Source organism: Ixodes scapularis, unplaced genomic scaffold, assembly GCF_016920785.2.
Source record: "Ixodes scapularis isolate PalLabHiFi unplaced genomic scaffold, ASM1692078v2 PGA_scaffold5__190_contigs__length_132052651, whole genome shotgun sequence".
NCBI lineage: Eukaryota > Metazoa > Arthropoda > Arachnida > Ixodida > Ixodidae > Ixodes > Ixodes scapularis.
The window spans coordinates 131,849,734-131,866,589 of NW_024609880.1; the positions used below are offsets into that span (position 1 = coordinate 131,849,734).

Consider the following 16,856-nt stretch of genomic DNA (forward strand, 5'->3'; position numbering starts at 1 on the left):
GCTAAAATCAAACATTACGGAGGCACATGCCACAGATTAAAGCGTATTGTATACACGCGTAAACAGACGTGCTTAGTTTGCCTTCGCATTTCATATGGTTAGGGAAAATATAGCAAATAAATAAGCTTAGCAGAAGGTAACGCAGAAAGCTGGAGTTGGGAACAGTGTGAAAAAAAAAAATGGGGATCTCAGAAAAGCAAACTGAAGAGCAGATTAAAAGACTGGTAGCATAAATTCTGAGAATCTAAAAGAACAAAACCTGACTTGAACACGTTCTTTGAGTGACTTGGGGTACATCTCGTAAGCACACTTGACACCGACGTGGTATTTTCCGGTTGGGTTGGTCCACGAGTCCGGTATCTGTAAGAGCAGATACAGAAGCATGAGAGGCAGCCTTGGCTGGGACTGCAGCAGTAATTTCGGGCAGCCTGCCCCAGTGCCGCCCCCCATGCAGTGCAGGCTGCCAGCAATACGGCCGTTTGAGGTGGGCGCTGTTCAAACCTCCAACCACGCAGACGACATCTAGTCCGGGGCATAGCCAGGGGGCAGCTTATGGGGCTGAAGCCCGCCCCTGGAAATGCAGCCGACCATATAAGAAGCGTGTGTACGACGCCGTCAAATGAAAATCCTTCCTGGCTATGCCACTGCATTGAGCATCCTAAGTGCAAAAAGCTGCTGCCTCAGAATCTTTGGTCCCAAGGCAGGGAAGACAAGAGGCTGTCGAGTGACAACATAGAAACGCTTTGTTGGTCTTAGTCTAAGCAACGATAGAGCCCCCAGGTGCTCGATAGTTTGATGGGAACTGCGTAACAAGAATAGCTTCTTGTCCACAAAAAATAAGGCCCAGAAGTGGGCTGTTGTAGCATTTCTATACTTCACGATAACTTGGCGAACTGTGGAGGCTGGGGTCCTGCGACCCAATAAGAGCGTCGGAGTGAGGCACGTAACCCGACGGAGGCATTGGTGTCGCTACGCCAAATGCAAAGGGCGAGGCCCAGAGGAACTGGCTGTTGTCTGCTAGCCAAGAGTCGTCTGCTCCGAAACCAACCAGCTTCGGACGAATGTCCACCGCAGCGACATTTCCGTCCGCTAGAGTAGCAAGCACTTCGGGAACGCTTCACGAGACAACCATACGCTCAATTTAGCCGTGGATCTGCGACGGGTGCTCATGCCAGGGCAGAGTGCGACGTTCCGAGTGGAAACGGCCAATTACACGGCTGCGATTGCCAACGGCCACGGCGCTACAACGAGAAAAAAAATTAAGAGTGGATACGGACGTGGCGTCACTTTTTTGGTTTAAACATAACTGAACTCGTAGATTTGCGATTATTTCTTCCTTATTCTTCTCAATGGAGATGGAATTGCGGTAGTTCAATCGCCGTTAAAAGAAAAAAGAAACATGGAGCTAGCTTTTATCGCGGATGGCACTGTTTGCTATGGCGGTAAGGAAGCCCCAGTGGCTTCGACCACGGAGTGTTGTCAGGCGCCTTGCTCCGGCGCTCTTATTGGGTCACGGGGGCTGCAGCCTCCGCAGTTTGCCAAGTTATCGTGAAATGGAGTGCAGCGCTCGGATCGATCGCGATTCTCCCAGCAATGTTTCCACCAGACTATCCAACGTTTGTGGGGCTGTATCACTCTGCCTGACAAGTAGCACCACTCGTTGCCTCGCCTCCTCGGTACGAATGTCGAGCTAGTCAAAGCGTCAATTCTGACGTCGAGATTCTCTTTTTTTTTTCCTTTTCAAACAGACAACTTTTTTACCGGAATTGCGGGGCTTTCAAAAACCTCCAAATAGAAAAGGGCTTCGAGGCCCAAAAGACGACCATTTCATATTCGAGGGTTTCTAAGTACTCGCAAAAAGCCCAGTTTAGGCCCGCGAGCTGCCCTTTACGCCCCTTGGCATCAGCCTCGTTTGTGGACTGCCCAGCAGGAAGTCCAAGGAGGGAAGTCTAAAGAGGAAGGCACCTTGAGCTTGCGCCCGGTCAGTCCCACAATCTCCCCGTCTTGGGCCTCGACGACCGTGCTGGTGTCCACGTCGCCGGCCCCCGTCGCGTCCATCAGGTCAATCACCTTGGGCTTCCCATCGCTCGTCACCTACAACAAGAGCACACGTTTACTCCGGGTGACAACAACGCCTCCCAACGGGTTTCATTTTTCTCTTCATTTATTGTTTTGGGTTACTTCGAAGCACCTTGAGGCATTATTGCGAGGAGGGAAACATTTTCATATAGTTACAAATATAGGGTCGTTTGGCACCAGTGAGCGCGAGCTCGAATTGTAAAGGGGAAAATGTAAACACGAAAAAGCATAAATTCGAACATCAATGCTCAACACACGATTGAAAAACAGTGCTGTAGAGGCCATGGACACAACTTCATTGTGCAGCTCGTTCCACTCGCTCCTCGGAAAAGGAAAAAAATGAATGTTTGAACAAAGTCCGTTCTGCCACACACTCTCGAACCTTTTCCGAGTGGTCTCGCCTTCCCGATGGGGAGTTGGGAAGCAGCGTGCGCAGTGCCTCTACGCGGCCGAGCAGGCAGCACGTGCAGGATCGGGACGGCAGTACCTCCCCCACCTCCGACTCACGCGCGGTAACCGAGCGACAGCAGGGTTTGCACTGCCTGGTCGCCGTTTGCACATTCCTATCTCTAGCCTCTCTCCATGGTTCTGTCCAAGCCAATTAGGAGACGCTGCGATACAGTTTTCATCGCATCGACCACCTTCTGTAACGGGCACCCGAGTGATTTTTGCACGAGCTCGTTGTTCGTGGCACGTGGTTTGTTGGGCTTTTGCCACTAACCAGAGGCCAGTTCTAGGTGACAAGACGTCCTAGGAAAGTCGCAGCAATAGAATTTCACAGGCACTATTTTCTCTTCGGAGGCCATCCTCGGCTCCCCACCACCTCCATAAGATTTGACCAGTGCAAACAGCTAATGCGTGGAGGTTCTGAACGTTACTATCATTTCTCTTTATAGGCACGTTGGGCATTGTATTTTGACCAAAATGTAAAATCTTTGGGTGTAGAAGACGTAACGCAGCAATTATTGTTGGAAAACACCGTCCGATGACACCCCCGGTGTCTGCTCCAAGGTGCAGAAAGATGGGCTCAACGCAATCTTTGATAGAGTTTGAATAGGGAAATCAGTTACCCATTAGTGGAATTTAGGTTTTTTTTCGGATGCTTAGAGCTCGTAGATTGAGTTATCACCGTAAATAGACAATATCAGAATTCACTCGAGTAGAATTCCACCTTCCCCCATACACCACAGACCCACATACGGGAATGTGTGTGCGTGTATGGGGGGAATTCGCGATGCTGATGCCTCGATTCAGCTGTTTTTATGCGCTTTAATTAATGAATTATTTAACCTGGTAGCGTCATCATTTGGATACGCCGTGAAATGAGCCTGGGGCATTGATGTTTGCATTCATCCAGCTGTATATTTTAGTGCCTTATGAAAATCTAAAGCCGTTGCAGCACTTCAACCCCCCCTTTTCAGTATACAGGATATCCCCCCAAGAAATGTAGCGTTTTTAAATCGGAAAAATAAACTCTGCAATGCCCAACTCTCAGCTTCCAGCCAAATGTGCTGCTAGTAGTCCGGACGAAATGAAGTTTCAGGATAAAGTGTTATTGCAATTTTTGGCACATTTTTACTGGGAGAATGGGGGTCGATGGAGCCCACAAATACATGGGGTTGAATGACGCAAACGACCAGGTCCCACTGAAAGTTTCAGAAAATAGCTGATAACCTTCGAATAAGATAACAATTTGTTCCGAAACTTTGGCATCCCATCCGGACCGCTACATTTGGGCGGAGACTGAGCTTCGGTGATGCATAGTTTATTCTCGTGGTGAAAAGAACACTGCAAAAACGAGATTCTTAGTATCATTCCCATTTTCGCATTGCCGGCCCCTTGTGTGCCTGCTGCACAAAGGCAGCCGAATCCTTCGTGCTTCTCGAGTGCTTCGAGCCATTCTAAAATTGACTGACTTAGGGGTTTTCAATGATGCTCGGCAAGTTTCTAATTAAAACCATACGTCTATTTTTGTTAAAAATGAATTATTAGAATTTAGAAATTATTTCGCTAATTAATATGTTTCTTAGTAATCCCCGACGTTCACAATCCTCAACGACGAAGGGTAGAAAGAGCCTGTGGCATTGTCGGTGGGGGGGGTCTCTACCGCTCTGCCCCCCCCCCCGGAAAATTTCAGGGGGGCTCAGGCCCTCCCCCCCCCCCCCTCCCGTAGTCGGCACCTATGGTCTGAACACATCATTATGCAGAAAGAACGGCATACCATCGATGAAGCAGTGAGTGCGCGGGCGAGCTGGTGGATGTTAACCATTTTGTTCTTAGCCCGAAACTGAGGCAGGAAAAGAGGAAAGTTTCATTCTCGACTTTGGAGGTCAAGAAGGTTCTGTGGTGAAGTCCGTGGAGTGTATACGAGAGGGTGACCAAATAAACTTGTCTTAAGCTGTGTTAGAGATGTGTCCTCGACTGTTCATTTTTCTTCTACTTTGAAACTTTCCTCGTTTCCTGCCTCAGTCTCGGGCTAAGAACAAAATGGGTGGCATACCATTATTACGGTAAAAACAGCCCCATTGAGAGAGAGCTTTAAAGGAGCTGCGCGACGATTTTAATGTGGAAAGAATTTGCATCTTCTACTTTTGACATTGTTTATCTTGTCGCAAAGGACAGAAAACTCGTCTCCTTCCTTCGAAATGTCGCGATTACGCTGCAGAACCGCGCTCCGTCGTGAGCACTTGGCCGTCGGCCACAACCTCGGCAGTAGCGAAACCTGGCCGTCCACGCCAGTGTGCCGCAGACAAACTAAGGGAGCGCAAGAATGACATTCATGCTTTCGCATTCGCTACTCATTAGAAGTGCTCGGGTGACCTCGGAATTTTCACATTAATTTTGTGTTTGCACCAGGTACTATCTTGTAATGAATATATATATATATATATTTTTTTTTTACAATGTTGAGCATTGATATTACGTACAATTCAAAAGTAAATTGCTCAGCCCTGCATAATGTCTATACAAGTGATTTCAATGGCACTCATGGGAGCTGAAGGATTGGTTAAGGGTGCTGGTACTTTGCTCGTCCGAGAGTGTCGACCTATCATCGCTTGTTAGGGGAACAGGTTTCGTTGTTTTGGGATCATCAATCACTTCCCAAACTTTGCTCTATGAATACCTGGGGATAGCATGCTAAGCACCTTCTGTACATAGACTGAAAGCTTTTTCAGCCCATCTCTCTAAATGGAGGGGGGGGGGCAGAAAAAAGCTCACCATTCTTTTGATAGACGCAAAGAAAAGCTCATCTACAAACAGAAATCTTTTTGTCTCGAGTCGCACAACAAAAATACCCTCACAAACTTCCGTAGAAAGGTAATTAAGCGTGAGTAGAGGAAAATATAACCAGTGTAGTAACATGCAGGTAGACTTGATCCTGGGTCGTTATATACTGAATTATCTTTCATGCAGCAGCTGGCACTGCATATGCTGTGCCACAGCTTCACTTTTTGCCATTCATTTTCATTTTTACGTCCTTCCAATTGGCAAATAAAAAACAATTTTATATTTCTTACGTCATTCCAATTGGCGAGTAAAAATATTTTATATTTTTTACGCCCTTCCAATTGGCAAATAAAAGACAATTTGATATCTTCTCCGTTCCAGCCATGTCAGAATGCAATATGGTAACGGTCCCATGAAAATGGTTGACATGAAAGAATGAGGGCCGGAGCAGAGCACCCTGCCTTGAAATGTGCACCACCTGCGTGGTAGGCACTAGTAGATTTGGTTGCACTATGGCCCTAAAATACTCATGACCACCTTGCACACAAATTGAATTTAAAGGGAAGATGGGGCACTTCTGCATCTGAGAAAAAACACTTGAATTGCATTCATTGGACCTTTAGAATAATAGATATCACAATTATGTTTCAGTGCGACCTGCCGGAGAGCCATAAGAGCAATTTCAAAATAGGGCTGAAGCTCCCTAGCCTTGGGCAGCCAAAAGATCCGTCAATGACGTCACGTACAGCAACGGTCTTTCGCGTTTTCTCGCGTTTAACAACACTTGCGCAGCAAATGGTTTTGGGTATTCACGGGGTAAAAATACACTAGAATTCCCTCGTAATTTTTTTCCAGAACCTCCGTAGCTCCCCTTTAAAGTGAGCTTTCCATGGTGCGTCTGTCAAAAGACTGGTCAGTTTGTCTGCAGACCCTAAAAAAGTGGCTGAGCTTTTCTTGGTGGGCCTTCCTCCAGGATTTGTCTCAAACTCCTTGCAAAACAGAAGTGACGGCACTGTGTCAAAGAAATGCTGCATCCATCTGTTGCAAATGCAACACCAGTTTTTGTGTTACGTTTGCGTATGCATAAATGATACTGTAAGGAGCTTGCCAAACACATTCTGCATGCTCGTGTCTGAAAACCAGTCCTTCTATTAAAGTTGTTTATTGATCTGTTTGCAGCACTCGAAAGCAGCATCAGCAGACTATCCGAACTAATAAAATTAGAAAGTATTCCCATCAGAGCATCTTATGGCAATGGAGTTTTGGGTAGTATCGTATTACTAGTACTGTCATATAACTACTTGTTTTCAGAAACTTCATTTCTTTTGTTACCTAACTACAACTTTATTACTTTTTTGTATGAGTAACTGAAAAGTAATGGCAGTTACTTTAGGGAAAAAATGCCATAATGATGCTGCCTACCAAGCTAGCTGTACCTTTTTCATTTATTATCCCTTAAAGGCCCCACCAGGGGCATTACATAAGGGGGGGGGGGGCAATACAAAGAATCCAAAGCGGGAGAACGCGCTTCATATTAATGCTTTGTGTGCGACTGGGGCCCTGCAAATGTTCATTGGAATGAATGGCCGTGGCAGAACCTGCTTTCATATTACATTCCCACAAGTGTGGGACTCGCAAAGTGTGCTCGCCAGAAGTGCCATGTTGTGGTATTTATTGTCTTCCCTCACTCGAAAGGAGTGGGCGAAGATGACACCACGGCCAGGTTCCACAGTGAGACCGGCCAGACGTCTGCGCAGTCTGCCTGTCGCCTCTAACCCTAGAGTTGACCTCAGCCCCCAGCGCCAGAGTTTCGTCTGTGGGTTACTCAATGTCACGTCCAACTGTACGGGATTCCTGCGAGTTTTGTCCCGCCATTATTGCCTACGTAAATTGATAAAATTGCAACTGCAACTTCAATATAACTTGGTTACTTTGCGGAAGTAACTAACATTACTTTCATTTTCTGAGGAACTGTAACTTAAATACATAATTTGCAAACTAACTGTAACTAATTTATTTTTGAAACAGGAACTGCACTTCAGATTGTGTCGGTGCACATATAAAAGAAACAATAAGTCCAGATTGTTGAGGAGTGGCGCAGTGTGCCAGGTTCACGCCCAGTAATTATGCAATGGCAAGGTACTCTTCGAAACAAGTTTAGTTCGAGGACCCAGTACTGTTCGCTCGTTGGGCAAGTTTCGACAGCATATTAAAACGGTCGCAGCTGATCGTGCAGCTTCTAGGTAGCTCCAGCGTGGTATGCATGTTTTCCCAGTGGCTCCCAACGAACCAAGAGGGCCATCGCCGATGCAGCCTGAACAGCTGACTCGAGCGAGGCCCCGTCTCGAGCAATGAACCCCCGTCTCCGCGCTCACACGGAACCGCTGGGCCGCAGCGCTCGGGCCACTCGAGGGGCTCACGGCCCGTAGGCCCCGGTCAACTAGGCACGTCAGCCCAACGATCAGCCAATTCCAGTGGGAGAAATAGATTTCGGACGCCTCCCTGAGAAGAAATGTTACGTTGCACTATCCCGGCAGGAGGGCAAAAACGTCATGTCATTCGGAGCCGGCCGCTACTCACCCGAAGTCCCGGCGCACCGGGGTCGACGCCGGAGTCCAAGATCGCGATCTTGATCCCTCTTCCATCGTAGTCCGGGTATTTGCCCAGGAATGCCGGAATACACGTCTCTTTCTTCGGCAGCAGAGCCCAGATGGGAAAATCCAAACAGCTCTCGACGGCCATTTTAAGGAACTGCCAACGTTGCTTGACCCAACGTTCACTTGACCACTCGTCAAACGCTGGATGCGCTGGACGCTTTCCTTGGAATTTTTCACTCTTTATTGTTTAGTCAGTCTAAAATCTATAGATCACTTTTTTTTTATTAAAGTTCAATAAATTATATATCATGAAAGAAAAAAAGGACAAAGTAATGACAATCAAACCGAATTTAGTCGATGCGCCTCACAACGCAGCCAAGCACAAACCGAAAGTAATTTTTAGTTTAATTAAAGCATTTTTTTTTCCTTAAAAAAAAAAAAAAAGCTTGGTATTAGATTTATTTTTTCCTTTATCTTTCCTTCTAGGTGGTATTGATCTTTCTCTCAAGCGGGTGACATAGTGATTTAAATACCGTAATTTAATTACTTTCTAGGGTGATTTGTAATTTTTTACTTTTAACATAAATTTTAGCAACTTTCTTGTCACTTTTTTATGATTTTGTAGAGGTGGACTCTCACTCTGTAGCGTCACTGACAGCTATAGAAGAAAACTTACATGCTTGGTGGTAGTACTTTGCGAAATAATAAAACATTTGGCCTGCATTATAGTCACAACTCAGCTCCCATATATCACACCGTTAGTGAGGCAGATAAAATAAAGGCACACTTTTATGAAATGGTCAGAAATGGACGAATACGTTAAAGGGATACTACGAAGAAATTTCGGCGCTCATTTTTTGGTTTATATGTGTTCAAAGGAGCAGTATCACATGGAACATACCAATATTTTGTTAAAAAAGTCTCGAAAAGTAATTTTAAAACGAATTAAACGATTAGCAAAGAGCACCTGGTGGATGTCGCTAACGCCTCGTTTGTAATGCCCGTCTAGGAACCTTGACAGCTAGTGACGGAGGTTGTCTCGTCTCCGGCCACGACGAAAGAAGAGGGGAACGAGGAACTCCCCTCTTCCCGGGAATGCCTTTTGTGTGTCGCAGAAGTCGCTATTGTCCCCCTACAAGATTATAGAAGATTAACCCGTCACTCAAAATTCGTACAAAAGCAGCCGCTTCGGTGGCTGGAACGACTAGGCCATTCTCTCGACGTCAGCCTCGCCGTAGCTTTGCTCGTCTTGAGACGACCTACGTCACGATTGCGTTGGATGTCACGTGCTCTAAGCTGGGCCTTCTCCGAGTGCTTGCCAGAGTGGGCCGTTTATAACGAAAAATATAGCCATCAGGCTCAAAATACAAACGTGCGATTGTCATTTACGGATATTGTGGATCATATTCAACCTATTTTTGAACACGACGGGAATATTTCAAATTTCGTTGAAGTATCCCTTTAATATCACATCAGCATTAGTGAAATACAATAGTTCTCAAACGAAAGTAATTACATCGTTTTCTGAAAGAAATGCTTCACTGTAGCTAATTAACTGTGGAAGCTTGAAGCAAACTATCATTGGAGTTGTATTACATTTCCAAAGTAAACTACCGTAGTATGCACCAATGATAGGGCTACTATGAGACATTCTCAAGATGAAAAAATTCAAAGCTGAATGAAAACATTTTGCAGTTCAACACCGCAAGATAAATAGCTATCAATTGTGGACAGCTAGGTTAAGGCACTGCAACAATACAAATTTAGAAATGTTACAAATTATTTTTTTCTGTTTATGTGGCGATCTTTGGAAATTGTTCTCTATGGCTACAGCATTAAGCAAAACATTTTTGAGTACGCCAGCACGTTGTTGGAGATTTGAAGTGAAAGCTGTCAGGAGTTGTTCTGGTATGAATCTCCCAAGCCCACTCAAGGCGGGTGTTACAGAAGAGAAACGAGGCAACATTGGACGGGTGTGGTTTTAAATTTTAATAAACACCTTTAGTGCCTTAACCTCTAAGAAACAGCCAGGACACAAGGGCCTTGTCAGTTTCAGCAAACTTTAAAATCCGACTTTTGTGGTGAATACTTCCATGTGGCACTGCAGAATATGCAGTGATCTGGTTTTGATGGTTTTTGTGGCCAGCCGTGGTTCAGCGTGCCATGGATGACGGACGCAGCACAACCTTCACAATCTCTCCTTCAGTCCAACTGCTATTACTACACAATGCAACCTTTGAAGCTTGCAGAGTCCACAAACACTGATGATTCCTTATAGGTAGGGTTCCCCATTTTCGAGGTTTATTTTTCTTCCAACCAGGGGGTGTTTTTTCAGGGTTTCTTTTTCTTCAAATTCAGGGGTGTTTTAACGCGAAACATTCTTTGTCTTATGGGGGGGGGGGGGTTGCCAGGTTTAGTGAAGCCTAAAAAATTTACTGCGAAGCCCGACGCTGATTGGCTCGTGAAAAAGTCACGCGATCAATACTAATTGGATGATTCCGGTATGGGAGATTCCGTGTTTTTCGGTGTCAATGTCTGGCGGCGGACAAAAAATTGGGTTTATTGGGCCTAATATTAAAGAGGACGTTCCCCAATCTCCAGAATACATACCTGAATACTTGGAAAATATGCATTTTAAAAAATAAAGAGGGAAACGAGACAAGGATCCTAGTTCCCAAACAAAGTAGAAGCCAGTTCAGTGCGGTTGCGTAAATACAAAAAAGAAAATGGGACGTTTCTTTTCCCACAAAGTTTGGGTTTTTTTCATCGAAGCGCAGCTTCACCTCGGGGTTTTTCGGTTTCCCCCGACGGAAAAGAGCGGCTCGGAGGTCCATTTCTGGGGTTTGTGGGTATTTACCGAGAACACGGAACCCAACCTTCCTTAGGCAGGGTGTGTGTTTCAGACTAGAGAAACTACAAACGATATACAAGTAGCCAGCCACCAGCGCATTTCAGTTGGGAAACAACGTCCTCGCTATGTAGACACCTCGGCGAAATGGGGCATCGGTTCGAGCACCGAACAAAGCCCTCTGGCAGGCCTTGTTCGAGGGATGAGGTCGAGCGCGTCCCTGCACCGGCAAATGCACGAGGGTTTTTTCTCCGCGCCCCTTTGGCCCGTGCAGCCTTTCAGCCCCGCTTCTTCTTGGCCGCGGCCGGGGTCTCGAGCGACGCCTGGTACTGGTCGAGCAGCTGCTGCTGCAGCGCCGGTGGAGCTGGGGAGTAGCGCGAGTACTCCATGCTGTACTCCCCCTTGCCCTGGGTCATGGAGCGCAACTCCGTCGAGTAGCCAAACATGTCGTTCAGCGGCACCTGCGGTGGACGCAAAAAGGGGGGGCCCTCGTGCGGCAGCCTGTCTCGGAAGCACGGTTTGGGAACGGCCACCGTTGACCGGGATGCGGACGACCACCCTGTTCCACTCCAACGCTCTACGAGTCTCCTCCAACAAAGAACATTGCAGAGAGGAATCCTGGACACATTGAGCCACTACACTTCTACTCACTGGATCAAAAGTCTCACGTCCAAGCGCTTGTAACTTCCAAGATTCAGGTCGTGCACATTTACGAGCATGTCGGCATCCATCCACACTAAACATCAACGCTAGGAAACTGTCCACGAAGGGTTAAGAAATGTGGTGTTTTCGGTAGGATGATGTTTCGAAGCGAGGGATCATCGATAGAAATGCCCCTTTTAACAATGACTCACAAACGGTCAGAAAGAAACCTCGCAGCGTGACAGACTTAAATGCCACCGATGCAGCGGCGAGCAACCAATCCGTGGGCTTTGTTCCCTTCCGTATCCGGTGCTGCGAGCATTCGGTGGCTCTTGTGGAAAGTTTGACGGCCGCAAGTTGGGCAAGAGTCAACTTTGGAACCACATTGTACATCTTAGCCCTAGTCTTAGAAGGAGTGTTTTTATTTCGTAAGCATACTAACATTGAGAGTTCTCATGCAAATCGGGGAATTGGTGTGCCCCTTGATAGCTTCTATCCATTTCTGCCAATGCCATACCTCTGCAGTGACGGTGAACCATCCCTCGCTGCTCTCGTTGGAGACCACGATGCCACGTCGCTTGCTTATTGTCGTCAGCACCGAGCCGTGGAATTCGTCCGGAGCGGTGATCTCCACATTCATGATGGGCTCGAGCAACTGCCAGCTCCCATACTCATAAACTGGGCAAAGGAAGTCGTGCTCACCCGGTCAGAGATAAAAAAAGAAAAAGCATCTCCGAGCAACTTCTCCGTATTATCCGCACCAATTTTCGGCGGTTGTACAGCTCCCCGCAGGCAAGTTGTGCCGTGTTGCAAAGCCACAACTGCACTTCCGGTGCAAGTGCTTGGCAGCCCACAGCCACAACATTCACAGCCCAGTCAACTCTCAGCTGTACTGCTGTAGCCTGGACCTCGGAGGACCTAAACCTGTGGCACGGCCTGCCACGTTTCCTTTTCGTAAGAGCGCTTCTAAGCAGAGAGGAAAACGTCTGGTTATGCCCACAAACTGCAGTTGCAACAATCCAGTCAGCTCTGGGTATTCTATCTTCCGTATAATACTAGGGAAATTGTTCAATTAAGGCTTTCCTTGTCATACAGTTCTAGCAATTAAGTGGAATGTTTCAGCTTAGCTAAGCATTATAGTGTGTCGACAGGGTTACGCATTTCACTTTCTTGCATGCACTCCAAAGGAATGCGTGCCACTGAAGCGAAATATTCTACGATGTCGGGCATTGGCTGCGGCTGCCTCTATGTTATCACGCTTGATGGCACAGAAATTCTGGCAGGTTGCCCCATCTGAAGCAGACAACAGGCCGGAGGGAGACCAAGTGGCCACCGCTCTAGTATACAGGGTGTTGCTCTGTCTCGTCAGGGCGGTCTAGAAATTCGTGAAGCCGAAAAGTAAGGCGCCAATCAACTCGAAGCTGATTGGCTGAGCCAGGGGATGATGTCATACTCCCTAGCTCGACTCTGATTGGCTGGTTCAGGTATGACGTCACACGCGAGGCCACGCTCACTCGATGCCGTGCGGCTGGTGATTGCGCAACTACTCGCGCGCCACTACTCGCCCGCCGGACGGTGGTTGGAGGTCATCGGAGAAACATCTGCGGTTATGGAGGGAGAAGCGCCGGGGCTTTAAAACCCGGACGGTATCCTCATTCCAGGAACTGTTATCGAGTGTACACGCCACGCGTTAAGCCAATCGCTAAAGTAAACAATGAAGAGCGCCGTGTGGACGTCAATCGCGGAGGAATTGGACCGAAAATGCGTAGAAAATTGCTGGGCAATTGTGTTGAGCGTGAAACACCCAAGTATCGCCAAAGTAAAGCTACCAGATGTTTCACGTGCAACACAATTGCCCAGCAATTTGCTACGAATGTTTTAGGGGCGAAGCTCCTTAGGGTCTAGACTTATCCGGCGTCCGTGCTCGTGCTCATGAGCTCACGTGCTCGTGTAGAGCAAAAAAAAAGAAAAAAAGATGAAAAAAAAAATGTTTGTGCAGTCGACAGGATTTGAACCTGTGCGGGGAGACCCCAATGGATTTCTAGTCCATCGCCTTAACCACTCGGCCACGACTGCGGGACGAGTAGGGGGCTCTGAGGTGTGGTAGTAACTCGAGAGCTGGGGACGTCATGGGTGAAACGTTGCATGTAGCCGCTCAACGTCTATACGGGAGAGGGCGCTGCGGTCAAATGCGTGTATAATCGCGTTAAACTTTGCATGCATTGGCTCAACGTTTATAGACGAGAGGGTGCTACGGTCAAATGCTCATTGCGCTCAAATACGTTCCATACCACACATTCTCTTTCTGACATGGATGAAAACAAACGAAAGGCTCGGCATGCTGTCTACGCAGACAAGCACCACCAGAGCTTCGCCCCAATCAACATCATTCACCACGTGGAGATGCGGTCATTTTTATTTTTAAGGCTTTGCAGATTTGTTTTGAAAAGGCCGTAATGCGGTTCGTGTGGGAGATTGACACAGCCAGGGGGACGTAATATAGGAGAAAAATTGTCATGGTAAGTGGGTTAATGTACTAAAATGGGTTAATTAAATAAGTTTTAGTTATTCAAAATAAAGATACGGTTCTAATCAGAAACTTTCTGAACCAGCACACCACCAGCATTGCACCCGTGTCATGAAAGGTAACTTTAGCACACTATGCACCCCAAATATTTTCTAACATGTCCTTATTTAGTGGTTTTTGACGATGCTTAGCAAGTTTCTAATTGAAACCAGGTTTGCTTCCACTAAATAAAAAGTTAATTTAAAAAATAGTTAATTATTAAATGCATCGTGAGGATCAGCTCGGTATATTATTTCCCCTGGCAGTATAAAGGCCAGTTCACACATACAGCGGAGCGCTAAGTTAGCGCTACGTGAGCGCTCCAAGGAGCCCTCATGTGGCGCTTCCTAGCGCATGATGTAGTGCTCGGTTGGCGCTTCCGTAGCGCTCTATTAGCGCTTCGGATGCGCTTTGTTAGCGCTACAGACATGCTTTGTTAGCACTCTCACGCTCCTTGTGCCGTGTTTGCTGCTGCAGAACAGCGCGTGCACGGCGATTCCTTTATAGTTGTTTTTCTTTTGGCATTGAAAGAAGAGGAAGTAAAAGAGCCGCTCTCCAAGCAAAGGGTCGGGCAGGCGATTCAGAGTCATGGACTTTGAGCCACGAATTGATTGGGTACGACCTCATCGCTCTCTATTCGATATGCGTGACCCTGGCTTCAAAGACACGCAGTTAAACATAATCGCCTTCGAAAGAGCTCTGTGTCTCGCTCCCTCAGCCTAGGAACAATGTTCGCAGGGTACCCGTCGGTATCTCGGTGGCCAAAGATTTCGCGCACCCAGAAGGCTCTTCTGTGCATTAAGCCGTCCACACACATAATCGCGTATGTAAGAACATCTGTCGCATTTCCATTTCAGCATCCCACATGTCCGCCATGGTGCTGCTGATGCACACCCAACCACAGGAACCGGAACACCAGTGCACGCGCTAATCCGCAGCGCCGCGGTACAAGAAGCGCGACTGAAGCGCTAACACGGCGCTACTGGAGCGCTAAGAAGGCGCTACTGGAGCACTAACAAGGTGCTACAGAAGCGCTAATCGCGCGCTATGTTAGAGCTAAGTCACGCGCTAGGAAGCGCCACATGAGCGCTTCTTGGAGCGCTCACGTAGCGCTAACTTAGCGCTCCGCTGTATGTGTGAACAAGCCTTAACTCGCCCGTAGAGACCGCATTAGAGTGGCAGGTTTTCTAAAACAAATTTGTAAAGTCTAAAAAAAAACACTCCACGTACTCTAATATGCAGTCTCTGCCTCCAGCATGAGCGTTCTACCATCGATGAGACTTTGGCGTGAGCACATGAAGTACAACTGCCTGTGCTGGAGAAGCTTCTGCTGGAGAAGCTTCTCTGCTCACCAGACCTGCTTTCCTGCAGTGCAGCCAAGATATGCCATGAACTCCTAGCAAAAGGCTATCTTCGAATCTACTCCAATCGCATTCCAGACAGTCCTTTTTTCCATCATCAGTGTAAGCTGATCCTTATGAAGAGACAAAACTGTGCAGTTGGGTGAATGCCCTCACCTTGTTTGATTGCTCCTTGAGCAGCCAGGATGAAGGAAATCTCGTTGGAGTCCACCATGTGGTGGTCACCTGCCGGAGCAAAGAAATGCCTCCCAATGCTATTCCAAGAGAAGTACAAGAGGGAATTCCCTTAAAGAGGCTGGTAGAATGACAAACCCTCAAAGGGACATTGACAGGCTATGCTCGCCAAGGTTTTCACTCGTACAGTCGGGGACAGAAGTCTCCAGGACACGCGAGCTGCGACTGAAATGCATTGCTCTGCCATCTGCCGGTGGGTCGCCTGGTTTCGAGGTCACAGAAAAGCGCATGCGCGTCCTACTCTGCCTGCCAACATGAGCGCTTTCCCGCTCTTCTGCGGCGCGGCGCCTAACTCGGAATCGGGCGCGTGGTACCGCCTCGGAGATAGCGCTTAACGACATGGCACATATCAAGCAAGAAGTCACGGCATCTCGACCGAGCGATAAGCTCAACTGGTTATAAAGCAAGGTGCGCTGTCACGGCGAAATGCGGCGAAATGCCCCAGGCGGTATCTCGAGTTTCGGAATGTGTAGCAGACGCTCGTCAGCCCCCAGCGCTATCTCCGAGGCGGTACCACGCGCCCGATTCCGAGTTAAGCACTGTGCCACAGAAGAGCGGGAAAACAGACACGTTTGCAGGCAGAGTAGGATGCGCACGCGCTTTTATGCGATCTGGAAACCAGGCCACCCGCCGGCAGATGGCAGAGCGATAAGTTACAGCCGCAGCTCGCACGTCCAAGAGACTTTTGTCCCCGACTGTACACAACATACGAGAGCCCCGTAGAGGGCGTCATTCCTTGGCCGCCTCGGCTTGAACCCGCCTACTACGAGACCAACTGCCCAGAAAACAATTTGTGGCTCGAAATTCGTTTTCTTTCCGCCCGAAAACAGTCCATTGAGAACTGGCCGGTTTGAGTTGCGCTATGGTGCCTCGATTGCGTCTTCGACTGGTGTGTTTACCGCCCTATCCCGCCCATACATCAAAAGTGGTCCCGATGTGGCAACAAATGACGCGAATGTCATGCTGTTGCCTGTCGCGATCCTGGTGGTTGGCCGTAGAAATGCTGGCGAAAAGCACGAGCGAACGCGAGTGTCGCTGTCGTCACGGAGTCCCTTTAGGCGTCCCAACTCCGGCTGCTCCAGCTTCCGTGAACTGTCACGGTGGAAAGCGACCTGCAGCAGGACAGGCATCTGCCACATACACCACAACTGTTGGAACGCCGCCAGGGTCGCGACCGGCGACAGCATGACACTTTTATGACGTCATCAGGTGGAAATCGAGGGACCACATTTTTGGCCGCGGTAAACACACCAGTCGGAGACGCGTTCCAGGCACCATAGTTGCGCTTACTCTCTTCCCCG

General features: G+C 47.9%; 2 protein-coding genes and 1 non-coding gene across 3 annotated transcripts in view; all 3 read right to left on the reverse strand.

The window, feature by feature from the left end:
• LOC8052196 (tripeptidyl-peptidase 2) overlaps positions 1 to 8,060 on the reverse strand; it is a 60,803-nt gene extending 52,743 nt beyond the window's left edge. The window contains exons 1-3 of the mRNA XM_029978232.4: positions 7,888 to 8,060; positions 1,966 to 2,094; positions 265 to 360 (exon numbers count right to left, since the gene is read on the reverse strand). Coding sequence (XP_029834092.2) covers positions 265 to 360; positions 1,966 to 2,094; positions 7,888 to 8,049 — 387 coding nt within the window. The 5' untranslated portion in view covers positions 8,050 to 8,060. The remainder of the gene's footprint in view (positions 1 to 264; positions 361 to 1,965; positions 2,095 to 7,887) is intronic.
• A 1,812-nt stretch (positions 8,061 to 9,872) lies between these two features.
• The window catches only part of LOC8052202 (elongation factor G, mitochondrial), a 31,581-nt gene continuing 24,597 nt past the window's right edge, over positions 9,873 to 16,856 (reverse strand). The window contains exons 16-18 of the mRNA XM_029978231.4: positions 15,478 to 15,546; positions 11,912 to 12,072; positions 9,873 to 11,213 (exon numbers count right to left, since the gene is read on the reverse strand). Coding sequence (XP_029834091.2) covers positions 11,031 to 11,213; positions 11,912 to 12,072; positions 15,478 to 15,546 — 413 coding nt within the window. The 3' untranslated portion in view covers positions 9,873 to 11,030. The remainder of the gene's footprint in view (positions 11,214 to 11,911; positions 12,073 to 15,477; positions 15,547 to 16,856) is intronic.
• Trnas-aga lies at positions 13,389 to 13,470 on the reverse strand. The gene has a single exon. It is a non-coding gene; the product is annotated as a tRNA-Ser (tRNA).